The sequence below is a fragment of the Phyllostomus discolor genome, chromosome 1 (assembly GCF_004126475.2).
Source record: "Phyllostomus discolor isolate MPI-MPIP mPhyDis1 chromosome 1, mPhyDis1.pri.v3, whole genome shotgun sequence".
Lineage (NCBI taxonomy): Eukaryota > Metazoa > Chordata > Mammalia > Chiroptera > Phyllostomidae > Phyllostomus > Phyllostomus discolor.
The window spans coordinates 115,655,435-115,673,006 of record NC_040903.2 but is presented as its reverse complement, the minus strand read 5'-3'; the positions used below and the strand labels follow the sequence as shown (position 1 = coordinate 115,673,006).

The 17,572-nt window shown below is 56.5% G+C and overlaps 1 protein-coding gene across 1 annotated transcript in view; it reads right to left on the bottom strand.

Moving 5' to 3' along the window:
- Window positions 1-16,573, bottom strand: part of HCN4 (hyperpolarization activated cyclic nucleotide gated potassium channel 4) — a 41,961-nt gene extending 25,388 nt beyond the window's left edge. The window contains exon 1 of the mRNA XM_028507287.2: window positions 15,092-16,573. Coding sequence (XP_028363088.1) covers window positions 15,092-15,870 — 779 coding nt within the window. The 5' untranslated portion in view covers window positions 15,871-16,573. The remainder of the gene's footprint in view (window positions 1-15,091) is intronic.
- Between the last annotated feature and the right edge of the window lie 999 nt (window positions 16,574-17,572).

Sequence of the window (17,572 nt, the reverse complement as noted above, 5' to 3'; positions counted from 1 at the left end):
TAAACCCAAAGACCTTCCGCACTAAAATCCAGGTTCCTCACTGTCATCCCCACAGCCCCTCCTGATCTGGACACAGCCTCCTTCTCCTGCCTTGATTCTCACCACCCCTCCCCTTGAGTGCTCTGCTGCACACATGCTCAGCAACTTTTGGTGCCCCCAACACACCATGCTCTCTTTGGCCTCTGGGCTTCCCTACACACTGTTGACCACCTCAACTCTCCTCCCTCTCCACCCCGCACCCCCCTGGTTCAGCAGACGCATCACTTCTGGGAAGGCATCTCTGTATCCCAGGGGACCTGGTTAGGTGTCCCTGGTGTGTGCTGCCCTAGCACAGTATTTACAACCCTGTGATGAAACTGTGTTTCATGGTCTGTCTTGTGGTCACTTGACTTCCTGAAGTTGGCACAGTGTCTTTTACATGGCCAGTCCTAATAAATATATTAACAGGTAGAAATACGAGAACAGGCGAATGAATGACGAATGTCTTGCAGGCACAGGTTGAGTGGCAGGGGCCCTAGCAGTAGCTACATGAAATGGGCAGCCCTGACTCCTTCCCACAAGGCTTTCACGGGCCTCTGGTGGTCAGGGGGAACTTATCCTGTCTACACTCCCAAGACTCAGAGGCTCCCAGGAAAACCTATCAGCAAATGGCCCCCACCTAGTGCTGGAGATGCCGTGAGAAGTCCCCGAGTGGGAGGAAAGGTGCCGGAAGGGGGAGGAGGAGACGAACAGGAGATGGGCCGGGAGAAGCACAGGACTCAGGGGTTCTGACAGGGTGGGAGGAGAGGAGCTGGTGAGGCGGGACTGCAGCCAAAGATTTCAGCCAAGGCCGTGACTGTGTGTCCAGCTTGGGCACCACAGGCCAGGGCAGCAGAACACAGCATGCCCCTTATTACAGCATGCCTCTTGGTAGGGGTCCTCAGGGCTCTCCCTTCTCCCAAATAGGCCTAGCACAGAGGTTGGGTGGGGAGAGGGCTGAAGGGCAAGGAAGGAGGCAGTCTGGCCTTTCTCTTGCTGTCCCCACCTTGCAGACCTAGCATGATCCTCCCTTCCCCAGCCCTGCTGTGTGTGTGCTCCCCAAAAGCAAAAGTAATTTCCCTTCGTTGTCTCAGGTGTGAACACATTGCTGGGCCCAGGGGTGGGGCCCACTAAAATTGTTCAGTGGATGGGTGGATTAAAGACTGTTGTGAGGGGAGAAAAAAAGAGACTCCCAGAATCAAAAATAAAGAAGACGCTAACATGTTAACACTGATTATTGCTCAGTGGTGGGGTTGTGGGTGATTTCAGTTTTCTCTATCGTACCTTTCTATAATCTCCACATGCTGTATTTCGTCAAAAATGGGAAAATATTACCTTTATAATTAGAAAATAAATCCACCTTTAACCAAAGACCAGAGTCCCACGCTGTGAAGAGCCCCTAATGTGTGTCGGGGAGAACACCGCGTCCTGAGGAAAGCCCTGAGTGGCCGTGCAGACATGGGGAAGGCAGGGTCAGGACGGGAAGGTCAGGAGCAGCACAACTTTTGGAGGTCAGTGATGGAGAAGAGAGGGACGCCACTTGAAGGGCAGGTGTGACAGGCAAAGGAGACCACATGACTGCCCATAACACATGTGAGGACCCACACATATGGGGCACTTTCCTCACCTTCCCTCCCACAAAACATGAAAACTGTTTAAAAGGCACCAGATGGTGTGGCTAAGTGGACTGAGCACAGGCCTGAGAACCAAAGTATCTCCGGTTTGATTCTCAGTCAGGGCACATGCCTGGGTTGCAGGCCAGGTCCCCAGTAGGGGGCACACGAGAGGCAACTACACATTGATGTTTCTCTCCCTCTCTTTCTCCCTCCCTTCCCCTCGTTCTAAAAATAAATAAATACAATCTTTTTTTTTTAATTGTTTAAAAGCATGGACCACCCCCCACCCCCCTACGTGTCCAGCCTCCTGTTTCTCATTCTCTGAGACACAGCTGCTGCCCACCTCCCTCCCTACCCTACACCCCGCAAGGGACCTGCTGACTCTATAGGGGTGAAGGGGTGGCTACTCAGGAGTCCTCCCTGCCTGGGCCCCTGGGGCTGGCATGTTGGCCTCCCCCCACCCTGACTAGAAATCTGCCTCCCACAACTTTTGGGGGCCAGACTGAGCCCTCAGCTCTGGCCTCTGAGAGGAATACGCCCCCACCATCCAGCTCTAGTCCCACTTCTCCCACTGCTTCTCCCTGACCTCCAGGGTCTCCCCCTACAATAGATGAATTACTCTTCCCCCCACCCCCTGCTGGGCACTAGGGCTCTATTTTTAACCCACCTCAAAACCTCTGACTCAGAGTCACAGGGCTCCCAGAGAGCTGCCGCCTCGGCTGGGGCTGCCTCCAGAGCAGGTGCAGGGCCAAGGCCGTCTAGAGCCTGGCTTGTGGGTGGGCTGTTTGACTTTTTAATGTATCTTTATTTTCTAATTTTTTTACGATGATCAATTACTTAAGGGACAAACTTTGTGTTTGGAGACCCAAACAAAAATGCCCCTTCACACCTGCCTGCCTCTTCCACTCCCCCCTTCCTCCCCAGCTGAGGCTGCAGCCCCTCATCCTTCCGTGAGAGCTAGTCTCAGCCACTCCCCAAGGACAAGGTGAACTCCCCTAGGGCTGCCACGGACAGCACCTTTCCTTCCCCTTCTGTGAGCCTTCAGTGGCACAGCACACTAACCACGCGGGGCCCAGACTGAGCTGCGGACTCATGGGCACTAGGTGTGGGGTGGTCGGTAACAGGCCCCCAGGCGATGCTGAGGTGGCTGGTCTGGGGCTGCGCCGAGCGGCCGGGCCACAGCAGATGGTGTCGTGGTGAAGCGTCCCACTGTTTGAGTACCCGGCCGTGTGGCCTTGGAAAAATCACTCCACCTCTCTAAGCCTGTTTTCTCATACAAAATAAGAACATTAATCCCACCGCATAGGATTCTGGGAGAATTCAAAGAGATAATGTTTAAAATACGCTACACAGTGTAAATACTCTGTGCATGCTGGCTGTGATCGTTATTGTTCTTGTGACCTGGCCTGTGTGTGGACTGGCTTCACCTCAAGGAGTCCTCGGTCTGAAAGATGGACTGACCCACTCCACAGGGGGGCTGAAGACCTAGGCCAGAGGGGGCCATACGCCAGAGGGGAGTGGAGGGAGGCATTGTCTGGCTCTGGAGCTCCGGAGGCTGGGGACAGCCTGAGGAAAAATTAGCTGGGCTGGACAATGTGGACAGAGAGGAGCAGAGGGGAAGCACGCCTGCTGGGTAGTACCCAGAGAGGAGTGTGCCCACTGGTCAGGAGGTCAGCGTGTGGTGACAGGAAGAAGTCCACGCTACAAAGCAGAGGAGGGGCCCAAAGGTCTTGGGTTCTCGTCCCAACCCCATCTCTAATTTGCTGTGTGCTCCCGAATAAGTCCCTGTCTCTCACAATCCCTTTCTCAGCCTCTCCATGGGAACAACGAGAGGCTGAAGCCAGATGATCTCTAAGGACATGCCGCCTCCATGAACATCTGCAGTGCGGAGGCTGAAGAGGCCAGCCAAGGGCAGCAGGCCACATGAAAGCTCGCTGAGAGAGGGAATTCTGACACCCCAGCCCCAACCTAACTCTGGCCTGAAGGGAAGACAGGGGCATCTTGAATGCCAGACTGAGTAGTCAGGACTCTCCTGAGGACATGGGGGGCCAAGAAGGTTACAGAGGGAGAGGCCCTTGGGAAACAGACTACTGTCTCTGCACCTTCTCACTGGCACAGCTGAACGCAGGCCTGGGCACAGGAACACTACGATAGCAGCTCACTGCTTCTCTGGCGAGCCGACACGTCCTCCGGAGACCCCGAGTCTGTGCACGACAGACATACCAATCTGTAGAGCAGGGGTCATCCCCTTACGGATTGGTACGTCTGCTCTACAGGACGCTGAGCTGCCGAGACGCTGTGCTCCCTCAGGGTAGCAGCCTCACCTCTCTGAGCTTCACCCAGCTGACAAGACCATCTGGGGAAAACGGGGGGAGGGGACCGGCAGTTGGAGAACTTTCTTGTCCAGCTTACAGGAAACAAGGCAGGCTCAAACACGGTTCTCCCCACTCAGGAGAATGGACCAAAAATAGAACAGTGCTATGGAGAAGCACGTGAGAGCGACCTCAGGGGAAACCAGGTAGAACTCACCTGCTCCTGTAGGCAGCAGCGCCCGTGTGAAGGAGGAGATGAGATGGATTCGGGGCAGAACTTCCGAGGCCAAGTAGCACTGGTGGGGATGGGGTAATGGTGACATTGTTGTGGGGGGCACTTCCCCACTGAAGGCAGCTAAGTGTTGACTCCGGGAGCATGTACACGGTCCCCTTCTTGCTGGGATGGAGGTCTCCTGGGGGTGCCTGGGCTCTGAGAACTGGAGCCCCCAGGACTCTGTGCATTTTTCCCTCCAGGTAACAGTCTGACAAGGATGCTGAGTAAGGGGCCATGTTTTCTGGGGCCCTGCCAACCCCCGAGTTTCATGATTCTGATGCTAACAACCTGCAAGGAAGCAAGTTGCTTCCTTGAGACGGGCCCATTTTGAATGGGTTTGGGTGACAGTGTCACCCCAGACTCTGGGGAACACTGCAGAGCTACAGCAAATGCGGTGCCATCAGGGAGTTGCAGACTGTTCTCACTGGTCGGATTCATAGGCGACAGAGGCAGAATCACCTGGGTGCACCCCAAAGCTACCCTCCCTGGGCTGCACTCAGGCAGGCCCTGGCGTCTGTGATAGCACAGAGCTCCCTGGTGACTTTGTGGCTGTGCACTTCAGCTTTGGGTGTTGCTAAACTGAAACCCAACCCCCTCTCTGGTCCCACTTTCAGATGAGAAAGTCAAAGCCCTGGGAGGTGAGGCGGCAGTTCAGTCACAGAGCCGGACAGGCTGAATCTTCTCACCTGGCCTCTCATTCACACCAGCCCCCTCACGTTCGGCCCCAGAAGCTGCAGAGCAACACAGAGGGGGAACGGCTGCCCAGAGCTGGCAGGGCAGGGTGAACAGCTTGCCGAGTTCCCAACCCCTGCCAATTCCAAAGTTGATGGTTCTGCCGACTTGCCGCTCAGGACTTCTCAACCATAGTCTGTCCAGCGTGACCTGAACCCTTCGAGGCCAGGTCTGCGTTTCCAGAAGGAGATGCTGCCCCTGAGGAGATGTGGCTAGGAGGAGAAGGTGGTTGGAGCCCTCTGCCCCGGGAACAAAGAAAGCAAAGCCTGATCTCCACTCCCACAGGGGCCATGATCTAATGGGGGAGCGAGGGGGATCTCCACAGAGTACACCGATGCCACATAACATGCCAGGGAGGTCCCACCCCATTCCCCAGGACAAGGGCTGCCAGAGCCTCAGCAGCAAGAGGCCCGTAGGTGAGGAATCCCCACCTACTGCAGGAGCAGGTCTGGCTGGGCCCAGCTGAGTCTCTGGAAAAGAGTGAGATTTTCTTGTGAGCAGCTGTCCCTTCCCTGCTGGCTCAATTTGCACTAATAGGGTCAGGATTAGGGGTTCAATACCTATTTGGCCAATTAGCTTTGCTCTCTTCTCAGCCACAGACTGAGCCCTGATCCTGAGCACAGAGAGCAAAGGGCTTTGAGGAGGTCACGCAGCAAAACAGGATGAGGGTCTGGAGAGCAAACTCGGTGTGGGAGGGCTGGGCAATCACAGCTGGAAAAGCTCATAACAAGAGGACCCAGGGCTCCAGAGTGGCAAGACCAGCCCCAGCTGCGCAGTCCTTCCCGCTGGACCAAGTTTCTTCTAAAAGATGCCAATGGCATGCACTGACAAGACCTGTGGATCTGAGGGTCTTTGCTGCCCCTGGGAAGGGAACAGTACCCATATTCTGACAAACTGTAGGTGAGAGAAGCTGGTGGATAGCTTTGGTGGCGAGAGGTTGGGGACTCGTGTTAATTATTGACAGGGGCTGTTCCAGCCTGCAACAAGAACCGCAGGGTAATTACTTCTGGGCTCCAGGCCACATGTTCAGTGATATTATTGCAGCAGCAACACCTGCCTTCCGGGCACCAGTACAGCAGAAGGAGGGGGTCTTGAGGTTGTGCAGCCGGGCCAGGGCCCGAGGAGGTCCCCATGCCAGCACACACACTCAGCATCAGAGCACCCACTGCCTTGGGTAGTGGGGTCAAGTCCTCACAGGTGAAGAGCAGTGGTTAAGGAGTACAGGTCCAAAGAGGCAGATTCTCAGTAGCCTGCCCTCAGTGTCTGCCAAGACCCACCCCAGCCAGGTGGTCCCCAGCTCAAGCTTCCCAACACCTACTGCCAAGCAATTGTGCAGAATGGTTCTCTCTCCCCTTCAGATCCAGCTCTGATTTGCTTCCTCCAGGAAGTCTTCCCTGACCATCAATCCATACTAATCTATGGTTTCTCTGCCCTCCCCTAAATCAGACCTGGTGACTCTCAGAGGATCTCAATCCTATCTCCTCTAGCCAGGTGGATAGTGATGCCCATCCTCTGTAATAGGTGAAGACAGGCTTGGAATGGAACATCTAGTCTCTGAAGGCACACCCCCCTTGGCTTGCTGCTCCCCAAGTCCAGAAGACAATGTATTAGCCAGCCCTGTGTTATGTATTTATTTCTGAAAGCCTCATTCTCATAGACATAACACATCCACCCACATGGGTAAATGCCTAGACAGACACAAAATCAGCAGTAGCCAATTATCAGGCCCCCACAGCTGCTGTGAGCAGACATGGAGGTCCTGCTGCTTGCTCTGCAATTTGTGGGAGCCCAGAGTGGGGGGTGTGGTGGGGTGCAAGGTGTCCCTCTATTGAGCCAGCACACCTCTCTGCTCAGCCCTGAGCACTGCTCTGCGGGAGCCTTGAGCTGGCCATCCAGCTGGCAAGACAGACAGTAGCCCCAACAATGAGAGAGCAGAGCAGGGTGGGAGTGGTCACATGTGAGATTCTGTGGCTCTGGTGACCGGCAGTGGTGGCACTGCTCTTTATTTATAATTGATATTTTACCTCACAGAGGCAGCTGGCTAGGTGCTAAGAGGTATAAGGGCAGGGGGTGTCAAACGCATTCTCACTGGGGGCCACATCAGCCTCGTGGTTGCCTTCAAAGGGCCGAACGTAATTTCAACTCCTTAACTGTGAAGGAGTAGTTACACTTACACAGTCTTAACATTACATTCGGCCCTTTGAAGGCAACTACGAGGCTGATGTGCCCCCCACCACCATGAGAATGAGTTTGACACCCCTGGCGTAGAAGCTCAGGGAGCTTAAAGGCAGGGAGAGCTTACTAAAGGCGAGGGCACGGGGAGCGGAGGGCGACATGTCCACACTGCCTCAAGCCCTGGGACCTCAGGAGGCGCTGCACTGGGTCAGAGGCTGTGGTCAAGGATTCCAGTTCCAGACCCCAGACCAGGGCCTTATCTTAGTCCCAGGCTGAACCCTGATTCTGAACATAGACTGAGCCCTCATCCTGGCCACCACTGGGGCCCAGATGGTGGCCTTACATTGAGCCCCAAACCTGCTCAGTCACTGAGCCCCAACCCTGGAGAGAAACTGAGCGTAGACCCTGCTCACATGCTGAGCCCGAAACCAGGCTGACTCCACTTACTCACCTTTCTGAAGGGTGTAATAAACAGACCATGTGACCACCTATTTCTCTGATGGAGAGAACACAGACACCACTGTCTACTTGACCCTTTCCCCTTTGAACCCCAATCACTCCTATCAAGCAATAGGTGCATCAATGGCATTGGATGTGGTTCCAAAATCCCAAAGGTCTCCAGTCAGAGCCTTCCGGGGGAGGAGCAGGTGGGCAAGCATCCTAACCCAGCACCCCTGGGAACCACAGCCCCAGAGTGGGGGCTTCAGACAGGCATGTCTCGGCCTCTAGATGCTGCACCTTCAGATAAGGAAAGACTCCCTTCTCACTGGACAAGCTTAAATTAAGAAGGAACCCTGAAAATACCTATCACGCCAAACTTCAAGCAAAGAGCTGGGGAGACAAGAAAAAAGCTCCAGTGACAAGAACATTAAGTAAAAGCCTCCCCTGGCTGAGGACCCTCTGGCTGGGGTCCCAGGAGAGACTGCAGGGCTTTCCGACCTTGGCAGCCAGATGCTGTGCAACCCGCTTGGGTTCCTCTGACACAGACTTATCCGTGACCTCAGGCCAGTCCCTCGGCCTCTCCAGTTCTTGGCTCCCCATTCATAAAATAAAGGCTTTAGGTCAGGAGCTTGTTAAGATCTGTCCGGAGCTGGTATTCTGAGTCCTGTTACATTTCCTTCCACATAGACAACGTGTGGTCAAACATTACCTGCAAAATTTTTATTCTTGAGAGGTTTTCTTGATCTACTTTAGTGACTTAACTTTTTAAACTTATAAAGAAAAAAATGAAGGAAGAGTAAGGAGGCATAACTATGAGTTTAGAGTCCTAGAGGCCAGGTTCAAATTCCAGTTCTGGTACTTCATAGCTACATGATTTGGGGCAATTTTTTTTCTTTTTTCCAATCAAAGCTTACGTTTCCTTATCTATAAACTGGGGACAATAGCACTTATTTTTCTGGGTGCTATGAAGAGTATATGAAATACAAGATATAAAAGTATTGGCACGGTCTGCCACATGGTAGACGGACGGTTCATAAATTGCTGATCTGTGAATCTACCTGACTTCAGTCTCCACTGGTTTGAGTCTAGGTTTGTAAACTCGGAAGCCTGCAGGGGCCAGGCAGCCAAAAGTGCGTGAGTGACACTGCTGGGTGTGGGAAAGGTGGGGACTGTGGGCAACTGGACAGCAGAAGCCAGCTGAAAGAGGGCAGCCTCTGGTGTACTCCAGCTCCTGACTGCGGGGCAGGAAGGTGGGGCTAGGGCTGCCAGAGTCTAATTTTCCAAGAGAAGCCTGAAAACCAAATTTTTATATTACATCTTTCCATTTTAAAACATTGTCTCAGATTTGTTATGACACACTATGCTGGTGAAACAAACCACATCTGGGCAGTGTAGTTGGTCCATGGGATGATTACTGCTTAGCAACCTCTGGTCTCATCTTGAGCACCTGCAGTGATGGGGAGCTCACCACCTCTCTGTGCTGCCTCCCTCCCCCATTCAGGACAGGTGCTGATGATAGAGAGTGTCTCAACGTGGCCTCCTCTGCTTTGGGATCACAGGTTTCCAAGGCCGTGGCAATGCTTTCTCGTAAAGCCTGGCTGGCAGAGAACGTCCTCTCCAAAGCCAAGGCAATGTCCTGGCCTGCTCTGGCTGGGGACTGTGGATTCTCCATCATCTCCTGGGCCCAAGCAAGATGGCCTGGCCAGCCTTGGCGACCCTCCTATTAATTAGCAACTGGCAGTAGCAGCTTTGGGAGAACCCTTGAGTCAAGTGGTGTGTGTGCTAGAGCTGGCTGCCTCCTCAGGTCTAAGACAAAGCCCCAGGGACTGGGGCTGGACCTTCTGCTCTGGGTCAATTCCCCTCATGGTGGCCAGAGTGTGGCAAGCACAAGGGCCATTCAGGCTGTTAAGACACGTGTCAGCCTAATCATCTGTATGTGGACTAGAGAGACCTCATTCCAGGGCAGGCAGAGAGAAGTAAGAGGTAAGCCCAGCCCACATGGGGGGCTGCTAGGCATGGTCTGGGCAGAGGAGGATGGCATTAAGATTCAGACAATCTTCCCACCCCTCAAACCAGACCTTAAGGTGAGAAGACAGCTGCTTTTAGAGGATGCCTCTGTCCTCCCAGCCAGCCGGCCGGAGCCACCTCACACTGCCTCTCTTCCCTCAGCACCTCTGGACTCTCACTGACGACATCTGTTCTGGGAAATCTCACTGCAGCTCAGCAGTGACTGTACCCCTTACCACTCTACTCCAGCCAGGCCACCCTCTGGCCCTTGGGACAGGAAAGACGCTGCCAAGGCAATGAGACTGGATGGGTTAATGAGGGCCCTCTGGCCAGCTGGCCTCCCCTTGCTCACTCCACTCCAACAGCCAGCCCAGGGCCAACAGAGCCCACACGGGCATGCGGGAAGGGAAGAGTCTGTCAATCTGACATCACAAGTTTGTAGTCTACCTCTGTGGCTGAGGGCTGCTCACCCAGCTCACAGGATTCACACTGCTGGTCTGTCTGGGTACTAGAGGCCAAGGGGAGAAGACGGTGTCCTTGGGGAACTGGGTCAGGAAGCCCAGGCTAAGCACAGTACAAATGCAGGGTCTGAACCTCACTCAGTACTCCAAGCAGGTTCTGGGCTGGGCGCCAGCAGCATCAAATCACCTAGGCGCTTATAAGAAATGCAGAATCTCAGATCCCACCCCAGACTTAATGAGTCAGAACCTATATTTTAACCAGATACCCAGGTGAGTTGGATGGCAGGACAGTGTGAGAAGCACTGAATTAGAATAAACACAGAGCACCATCCAATGCCATGGGGGTGCTCAGGGAGGAAGAGAGGGATGACAGTGGATGCAGTGACCTGGGAGGGCATCCCGGAAGACCCAGGGTCCCTAAAGCATGGGAGAGGAGGGCAGGTGGACAGATGGACAGCCCAACACTGTGGGAGGCAGGCCACCTGCAGTGGCTCACAGCAGCTAAGGGAGCAAATGGGGCAGGGCCAGACAGGGGAGAGGTCCCAGCCTAATCATGGAGAAACTAGACCAGGACCTGAAGCCTTGCAACAGGGAGAACCTGGAGTCCAGGCCTCCCAACTGGCAACATAAGGGCCGTGGCCCCACTGGGTTTCTGTGCATTATCAGTATCCTAAGAGACCTCAGCCTGAGCACACCCTCCACCAGGCCCAGTCTTATCAGGTTGAGCATGTCCTTGTCACTGGAGAATCCTCCTGCTCACTGTGCCAGCTGACAGCACCACCCAGGGCAGCTCACCTTGGAATTCCACTCTGTACCAAGGCACCCTCCCCCCTCCACCAGCACTACCGCCTGCAGCCCATTTCAGCTTGGCTCTCCACAATGACAGCAGAAGATGCATTTCTGGGCCATTGTCCCCAGGACTGCCCACCCTAGGAGGGGCCTCAGAACCCCCCAGCCCTACAGCCAAAGCCGCTGCCTTCCCCACTCCCCACCACCTGCCTGAACAGTCCTTCCCATGGCTGAAAAGGAGAGAGATGGATGTGGGACTGGGGAAACAGAGCAGAAATGCATCCCTAAGCAGAGCACCTTTCCTCCTGCAGGCATCTAACTCTGCTCCTGTTTCCACTTCCATCTTGCTGGCAACGGGAGGCCCAGGCCTCAGCTCACAGAATGCTCCAGGAAAGCCCGCTCTAGGAGGCTAGCACCCGCCTACCAGGCCATGATTCTCTTCTGGGATGGCCTAGAGTGGGGTTCACAATCTAGATGGTCTTCCTCTGAGGAAATCCACAGATCCCAGAAACTGAGTGTCATACTGTGGGTCTGGATGTACATGTATCCTTCTGGATAGAGACTCTATGATGTCCAGCAGGTTCTCAGTTAGGTCTCCAATACAGCTTCAGAACCAGTGGTTTAGGTCAAGGACAGGGACCATCTGGTCTACTCAGGACTAAGGAAAGGAAGCAGTGTGAGCAGGGGTGGTGTGGTTCGGCACAGCATCACTGGTCTGACCGCACGCTGGAGTTTCTCGCTTGCACAGATGGCCAGTTTACAATTTGTGTGTGACATGGTGATGGGCAACAGGATCGCCATTTTTCTAGGTGTGAAAACTGAGGCTCAGAGAAGGCTCACGACCCAAGCAGGGCCCACAGTAGCTGAGGAGCTGATGTGAGGTGGGCAATGGCAGTGCCAGAAGCCCAGGAAGTCTGCTTTAGACTGCCCCAGGGACCTACCAGGCTATTGGTCCAGTTTCCATGAATTTGGAGCCCAGCTGTCTCTGCCTCAAGGAAAGGACCCATTATGAACCTCCCTTCCCTTCCTCACACCTTCAGGAGGCTCAGGCTAGGAGAGGGAATGGGCAGAGGGATGAGAAGAGCCAAGCTTGCCTGCCTCCATTCTCAAGGCCAAGCTAGAGTTTGAAGCACAGGAGTAGCCCCAGAACTGACATCCCACATAGGGACCTCCCTGCCAGCCCCATGTCCGGCACACATTCCCCAGACATCTGCTCAGACACCTTATACAGACACACCCAGACCGACCTCCCCCCCATTCTATTGCTACCTTCCTACCAAAGCCTGACACTTGAAAGCCTGACCAGCTTTTGGGAATAAAACCAGGTACATCTTCATGTGGGGTCCCCAATCCTTTTCTCTACTCTTGGAAAAACAAGATCATGCAGATACTATGTTTTATTTGTTCTAGGTTCCCCCTGCCAAACTCAGCTTCCAGGACATGGCTCATGTGAAAGAAAGGACCTACCCAGAACCCCAGAACCCAACCAACCTGGGGTGGGAGCCTAGGGACAACGCCCTGGGGGGCTGTGTGTCTCTTCCTTTACCAAACCTTAAGTACGAGCTTCAAAAGGCAGCTGGGGAGTGGAAGGGGAGGTCTAGACAGAAGCCAAGCCAGAAGTCAAGCTTGAAGTCAAGCCAGATGAGCCTGGAGGCGCCACGGGAGAAGCCAGGGCATGGTGTGTGCTGGGGGGCGGGGAGGGGGGGAGGTGAAGAGAAGCCCAGGCAACCAGGAAAAGCCTACCATTGGACATGGTCAATATGTGGGCCCCTCAGAGCACAGCCCACTCCAGCCATTAGAAAAGGCAGTAACCTTCCTCCCCCAGCAACAGAAGTCAGAAGCAGACCGTGACAGCAAGCTCTGAACTCTAAACCACAAACTCAATCTATCATGGTTTGCTAGTGATTCTTTATTAAACCAATTCTGCTGGATCAATGCTTCCTGCCCATCAAAATGATGAATACGTCCTCAACTGGCTCGAGTAATGCTTGCAGCAGCTCTTGTGAAGCTGGGCTGGGCAGTGGGATTGGCTCCATACAGAAGCCCAAGGCTAGCGGCTGCAACTTGAGGGACTGAGGCTTGGGGTGCTGGGTCAGGGGAAGTGGGTGAGGCTGAGATGAATGATGGGGTTTCTACATTTAAAAGACTTAGCCAGGTCTTTGTCTCTGGGGCCTTCTGAAAATGAGTCCAGCTGTTCTGGCCGAGAGACAAGAGAAGAATGGCCACTGCCCCTCCAGAAGCTCACACAGGTGGCCTTTCTTGGATTTCTTTCCTCACACCAGACCCAACACCAGAGAGCTACCGGGCTGCACAGAGGATGTGTGCCTCCAGCTACTGTCCCTGTTGCTTGTTGCACAAACCCAAATTCCAAGTCCGGTCTCACCTTTTTCCCATTGCCCATTTATCAATCCCGCTGCATCCGCCACTCCCTATCCCCATCAACCCCCACCCTCTGCCATGTCCCAGGTGGTCTGCAGTCAGTGGAAGATTCTGCAGCAGGGGTACTACAGACAGACACGCCAAGATGGCAGAGGAAGACCGGAAGGCGGGGAGGTTCCCATTGATGCAATCTACCCAGTCCTGGTTCTTCACGACCCAGGGTAAGGGGAGACTGGGAAGGCACAGTCCAGTGCCCATAAGGTGCTCAATCAATGCCTACTGTTGATGGGGGCCAGGTGTGCCCGGGGTCAGTCCCTTGCAGTCCCCTGACCCAAGGTGGTGATGAAAAACCTGATTACAGGCTTCCAGGCAACAGAGATGGTGGGAAGCTGAGCAAGGGAAGGGAGGGCCCCTCAACAATCTCAGATGGCTGGTGCTGGCACAGCCCATCTGCCACCACCACCAGGGAGTTTGGAGGGAAGAGGAGAAACCCAGGACACCCAGTCCTCCCTAGCTCAGGCTGGGATCCTCAGGTCCCACAACTGACCAGAGGGGAGGTCACACTTTAGGAACCTGGTACTGCAAACCAACCACAGTTTCTGACAGAGTTTCTGATTTGCTCACACAATGTGAAGACTATGGCTGTGTGAAGGAGGGAGGGATGGAAGAAAGGAAGGAAGGGAGGAAGGAAAAGGGAGGGCCCTTGGGTCACCATCTATTTTAAGGCATCAAGTGTTGCCTGACTGGTCATTCCCAGCACGAGAAATCTCTCTCATTGGATGGAAATGGCTTTGCTCTCATTACAAATCTAGCTTCCCTGGAGTTTGCAAAGAGGGCTGTGGGATGACAAAATGCTCATTTATATTGGCAGACAAGCAATATAGGCGGGTAAGAGAGCTCAGCAGGGGGCAGGGCCCACAGACAGAGAAAGAATTAAACCCAGGTCTAAAGGGTGACCAATTTGTTTCCAGACCCCAGGAGAGCACTGGGGGACCCAAGACCTTGACTGGGGTAGGCGCATCCCTGATCCCAACTTCAGAGGCAACCACCAATCTCTCTTTCTGCACAGATACCCCCACAGGCCCGGAGTGGTATCTGCTGTGCAGTAGCATCTGACTCAGGTGATGGGGGAGGGGAGGTCCCTCTCCTGGACGGGCAGTCACACGTTTTGTTTAGGGACCCATGGCTCACCCATGAGAGACCTGGCAGCTGCTGAGGAAGGTATACTGGATGAACCTGGGGTCATAGGGCAGCTGATCATCAGTCACTGTGAGCAAGGTCATCCTGTCCTGCCAGTCTGGAGACCAGCTACCCAGGGTATCTACTCCTGGTCTACCATTTGGCATGAGGGGCTGGGCCCAGAAGGTGGGTGCAGATGGCTTTCATCCTGGGCATGAGGACCCAGTGACCTCAGTCCTCCGGGGGCCCTGCTCTCCCTCCAGAGCTGCAGCTTCCCAGGGCACCAGAAGGCAGACATTAACAGCTGGGATCAGCACCCAGGGAGCTGGCCCAGCTGCCAAGAGGTCTGTCTCCCTTCATAGCCCTGCTCTACAGGCCAAATGGCATGGAACTGCTCTAGGACAGCCACTCTGACTCTGTAGCCCAGAAGGGGGAGGTGGGATGTGTGGTGTGGCTGAAGGTAGCATGGCTAGGGAAGGCTCAGAATACCTTTTCAGCCTGCCCCTAAAGCCCCCCAGGCTTCAAGAAGCCGAGGTCTGCAGCCGGAAGCACGGAAGAAAGTTCTCTGCATGGGGTAGAAGGAGGTCTGGGGATGTCTCAGGGCCGAAAAAGCCCCACTTCTCTCGGAGCTCTGAGCGCTAGGAAGGAAATAAGTTAACTCTGACTGCAACCGCTAAGGCACCCACAGGTCCCCACCGGTCCCCTTACCTGAAGTCGCTGTAGGGGTGGATAATCCAAAACCCGGCCGACTTAACCCTCTCCTGCTCCCGCTCCACGGCTTTCTGGCTGCCAAACATCCGCAGGGAGAATTTGTTGACCCCGGGCTGGAGCATGGCCCCGAACTGGCGCTGCATGAAGCCGGCCTGGCCCAGGCGCACCTCGGCCTCGGGGAGGATCTGGTCGCCCGCGGCCGCGCCTCCCTCCACTTTGATAGCGGTGTCCACCGAGGGCTGCTCGCAGGAGGCAGAGGCCGACTGCGGCGACTGCTGGAGCAGCGGCGGAGAAGCTGCAGGCTGCGCCGAGGGGCAGGGGCGCTCGGGCTGGCCGGCCAGGCCTGGGGGCGTCCTGTCCTCGCCCGGGGACGCGTCGCCCTCAGCAATGAGCCGCCGCTCCTCCGCGGAGTCATGCAGGTGCCCGTGACTGCTGCCACCACCCGCCCCGCTGCCGCCCCGGCTGCCCAGCGAGGCCAGACTCCCGCGGAAGCGCCTGCAGTCGCCGTTCGTGCTGGACTTGCCCGCCCCACGGGCTGGCCCCTCGCCGTCCGCGGCTCCGAGGGCCGCACCCCGGGACTCCGTGCTGCCCGCGGCCGCTGAGGGCGAGGGCGATGGCAGCGGCCGCAGCCGGATGCTCCTGCGGCTGGGGTCCTGGCGGCCCCCAGCCCCCTCCTCCTCGGCATCCTCTTCCTCGTCCATGATCCACGCCTTGGCCCCCACCTGCTGCGGAAGGCTGTAGAGCCGCTTGCGCATGGACGGCGGCAGCTTGTCCATGGCGCCAGGAGCGGGCGCCGGGCTGGAGGCACCGGCGCGGGTGCGGCGCCGCGGATCGGCTCCAGGTCCGCCCGCCGGTCGGTCCGCCCCCCGGACGCGTCCTTCGCCGCTGGCGCCGGGCTGCCTCAGGCGCCCATACTAGGGCAGCCTGCGTGCCGCGGGGATGCTCCCGGTTCTGCTCCGGGTCCCTGGGCTCGCCGAGCGGCGCTTCCTCCCAGACCGGGCCGGGCGCGGGGACCCCGCACTCCCTCCCTTCCTTCCTCCTGTGTTCAGGGGCGCGGCGCGCGGCCGGGCTCCAGGCGCCCCGCCCCCGCAGGAAACAATGGGCGCGGGGAGAAGCGCTGCTTTGGCCCCGGCGTCTGGAAAACCGCACAGGAGCGCAGAGCACACGGACCGCGTGCCTCCCGGGCGGGCGTGCGTCCCGCGGGCAGGCGGGCTCTCCGTCGGTCCCGGCGTCCGGGCTGTCTGGCTAGCCACTCGCAAGCTTGCCTCGCCTCCTTTGGCCGAGCCCGGACGGCTTGTCCTAGGGTTCCCGCCGCAACCGAGCGGAGCCCAGCAGTCCGCCGGGCTTACATCAGCGGCCGCCTCCCCCAGAGCGCCCTCCGGCAACGCTGGGCTCCCGCGCCCCGGAATATTCATGAAGCCACCGCAGCTCGCGGGTTGCCATAGGAGCGGCTCCCGCAGCCTGTCCTGCCTACCTGGGCTTCTTAAAGGGGCAGCGGCGCGGGTCGGGGTCTGAGAGGTGGGCGGGGGGCGGGCCCGGCGCGGGGCGCAAGGTGCACGCTCACACTACCTTAGGGGCTGAGGTGAGAGGCGTCCTTAATCCTAAAACTTCAACTATCTTCCCTCAGCCAAGGGCTGGGAGCGCACCTCAAGTCAAGGGTTCCGGGTTGATTGCCAAATACCCCCGCCCCAGGATTGGGGGGCGGGGTTTCCCGGTCTCTCCTCCGAGCCCGGGGTTCGCCTTTCCCGGGCGGCTTTGCTTCTCAGCTGGATCTCAGACCCTCCTCTGGGAAGGCCGGCGGGGCCTTCCCGCGACGCGCCTGGAGATGGGGGTTTCCAGGAAGTGCGCTGCGCCAGGCCTGCTCCTGGGTTTTTCCTGTGAGAGGCGGGGTGAGATCCCCCCCACGCCGGTCTTTCCCCTGCAGAGCCTCGCATCTGCCGGGCAAGGAGGGCGTGGGGGAAACTCCGGAACCCACGCACATGAGCGCGGGTGAGACCCAGCCCTTCGAGGTAAGATTTCGAGGAAATGTGCTTGCACAGCCACGGCCGCGGAGTCAGGTACCCGCAGGCACCTCTCCCGGGTAATTCCGCTGGGGGCTTCTGAGATCAGCGCTTGCTAGCACTGGAGCTAGCCCTGGACCTCCTTATCCCCGGGTGCTCATCCAGATTGTGATTTCGTATGTGGACCAAGGCAAGGGGTGTCCCTGCTCCTCTCAGGCCCCTACCCACAAGCAGCAGCACACAGCACCCAGTCCCTTTGAGTCTGCTCTCCTTCCCAAAATCCGTGCCAGCTGGTGGTCCTCTCTATGTCCATGTACAGTCCCGGGGCTTATGGGTGAATCCCAGCAGCTCAGCCAGAGATATAATACAGCTGTCCTCTCCAGCACCCTAACAGCCTGACACCTCCCATCCCCACAGGCCAGGCTGCCAGACCCCTTTTCTCTGGACTGGGGACCACTACCATGACCCAGGGGTTACT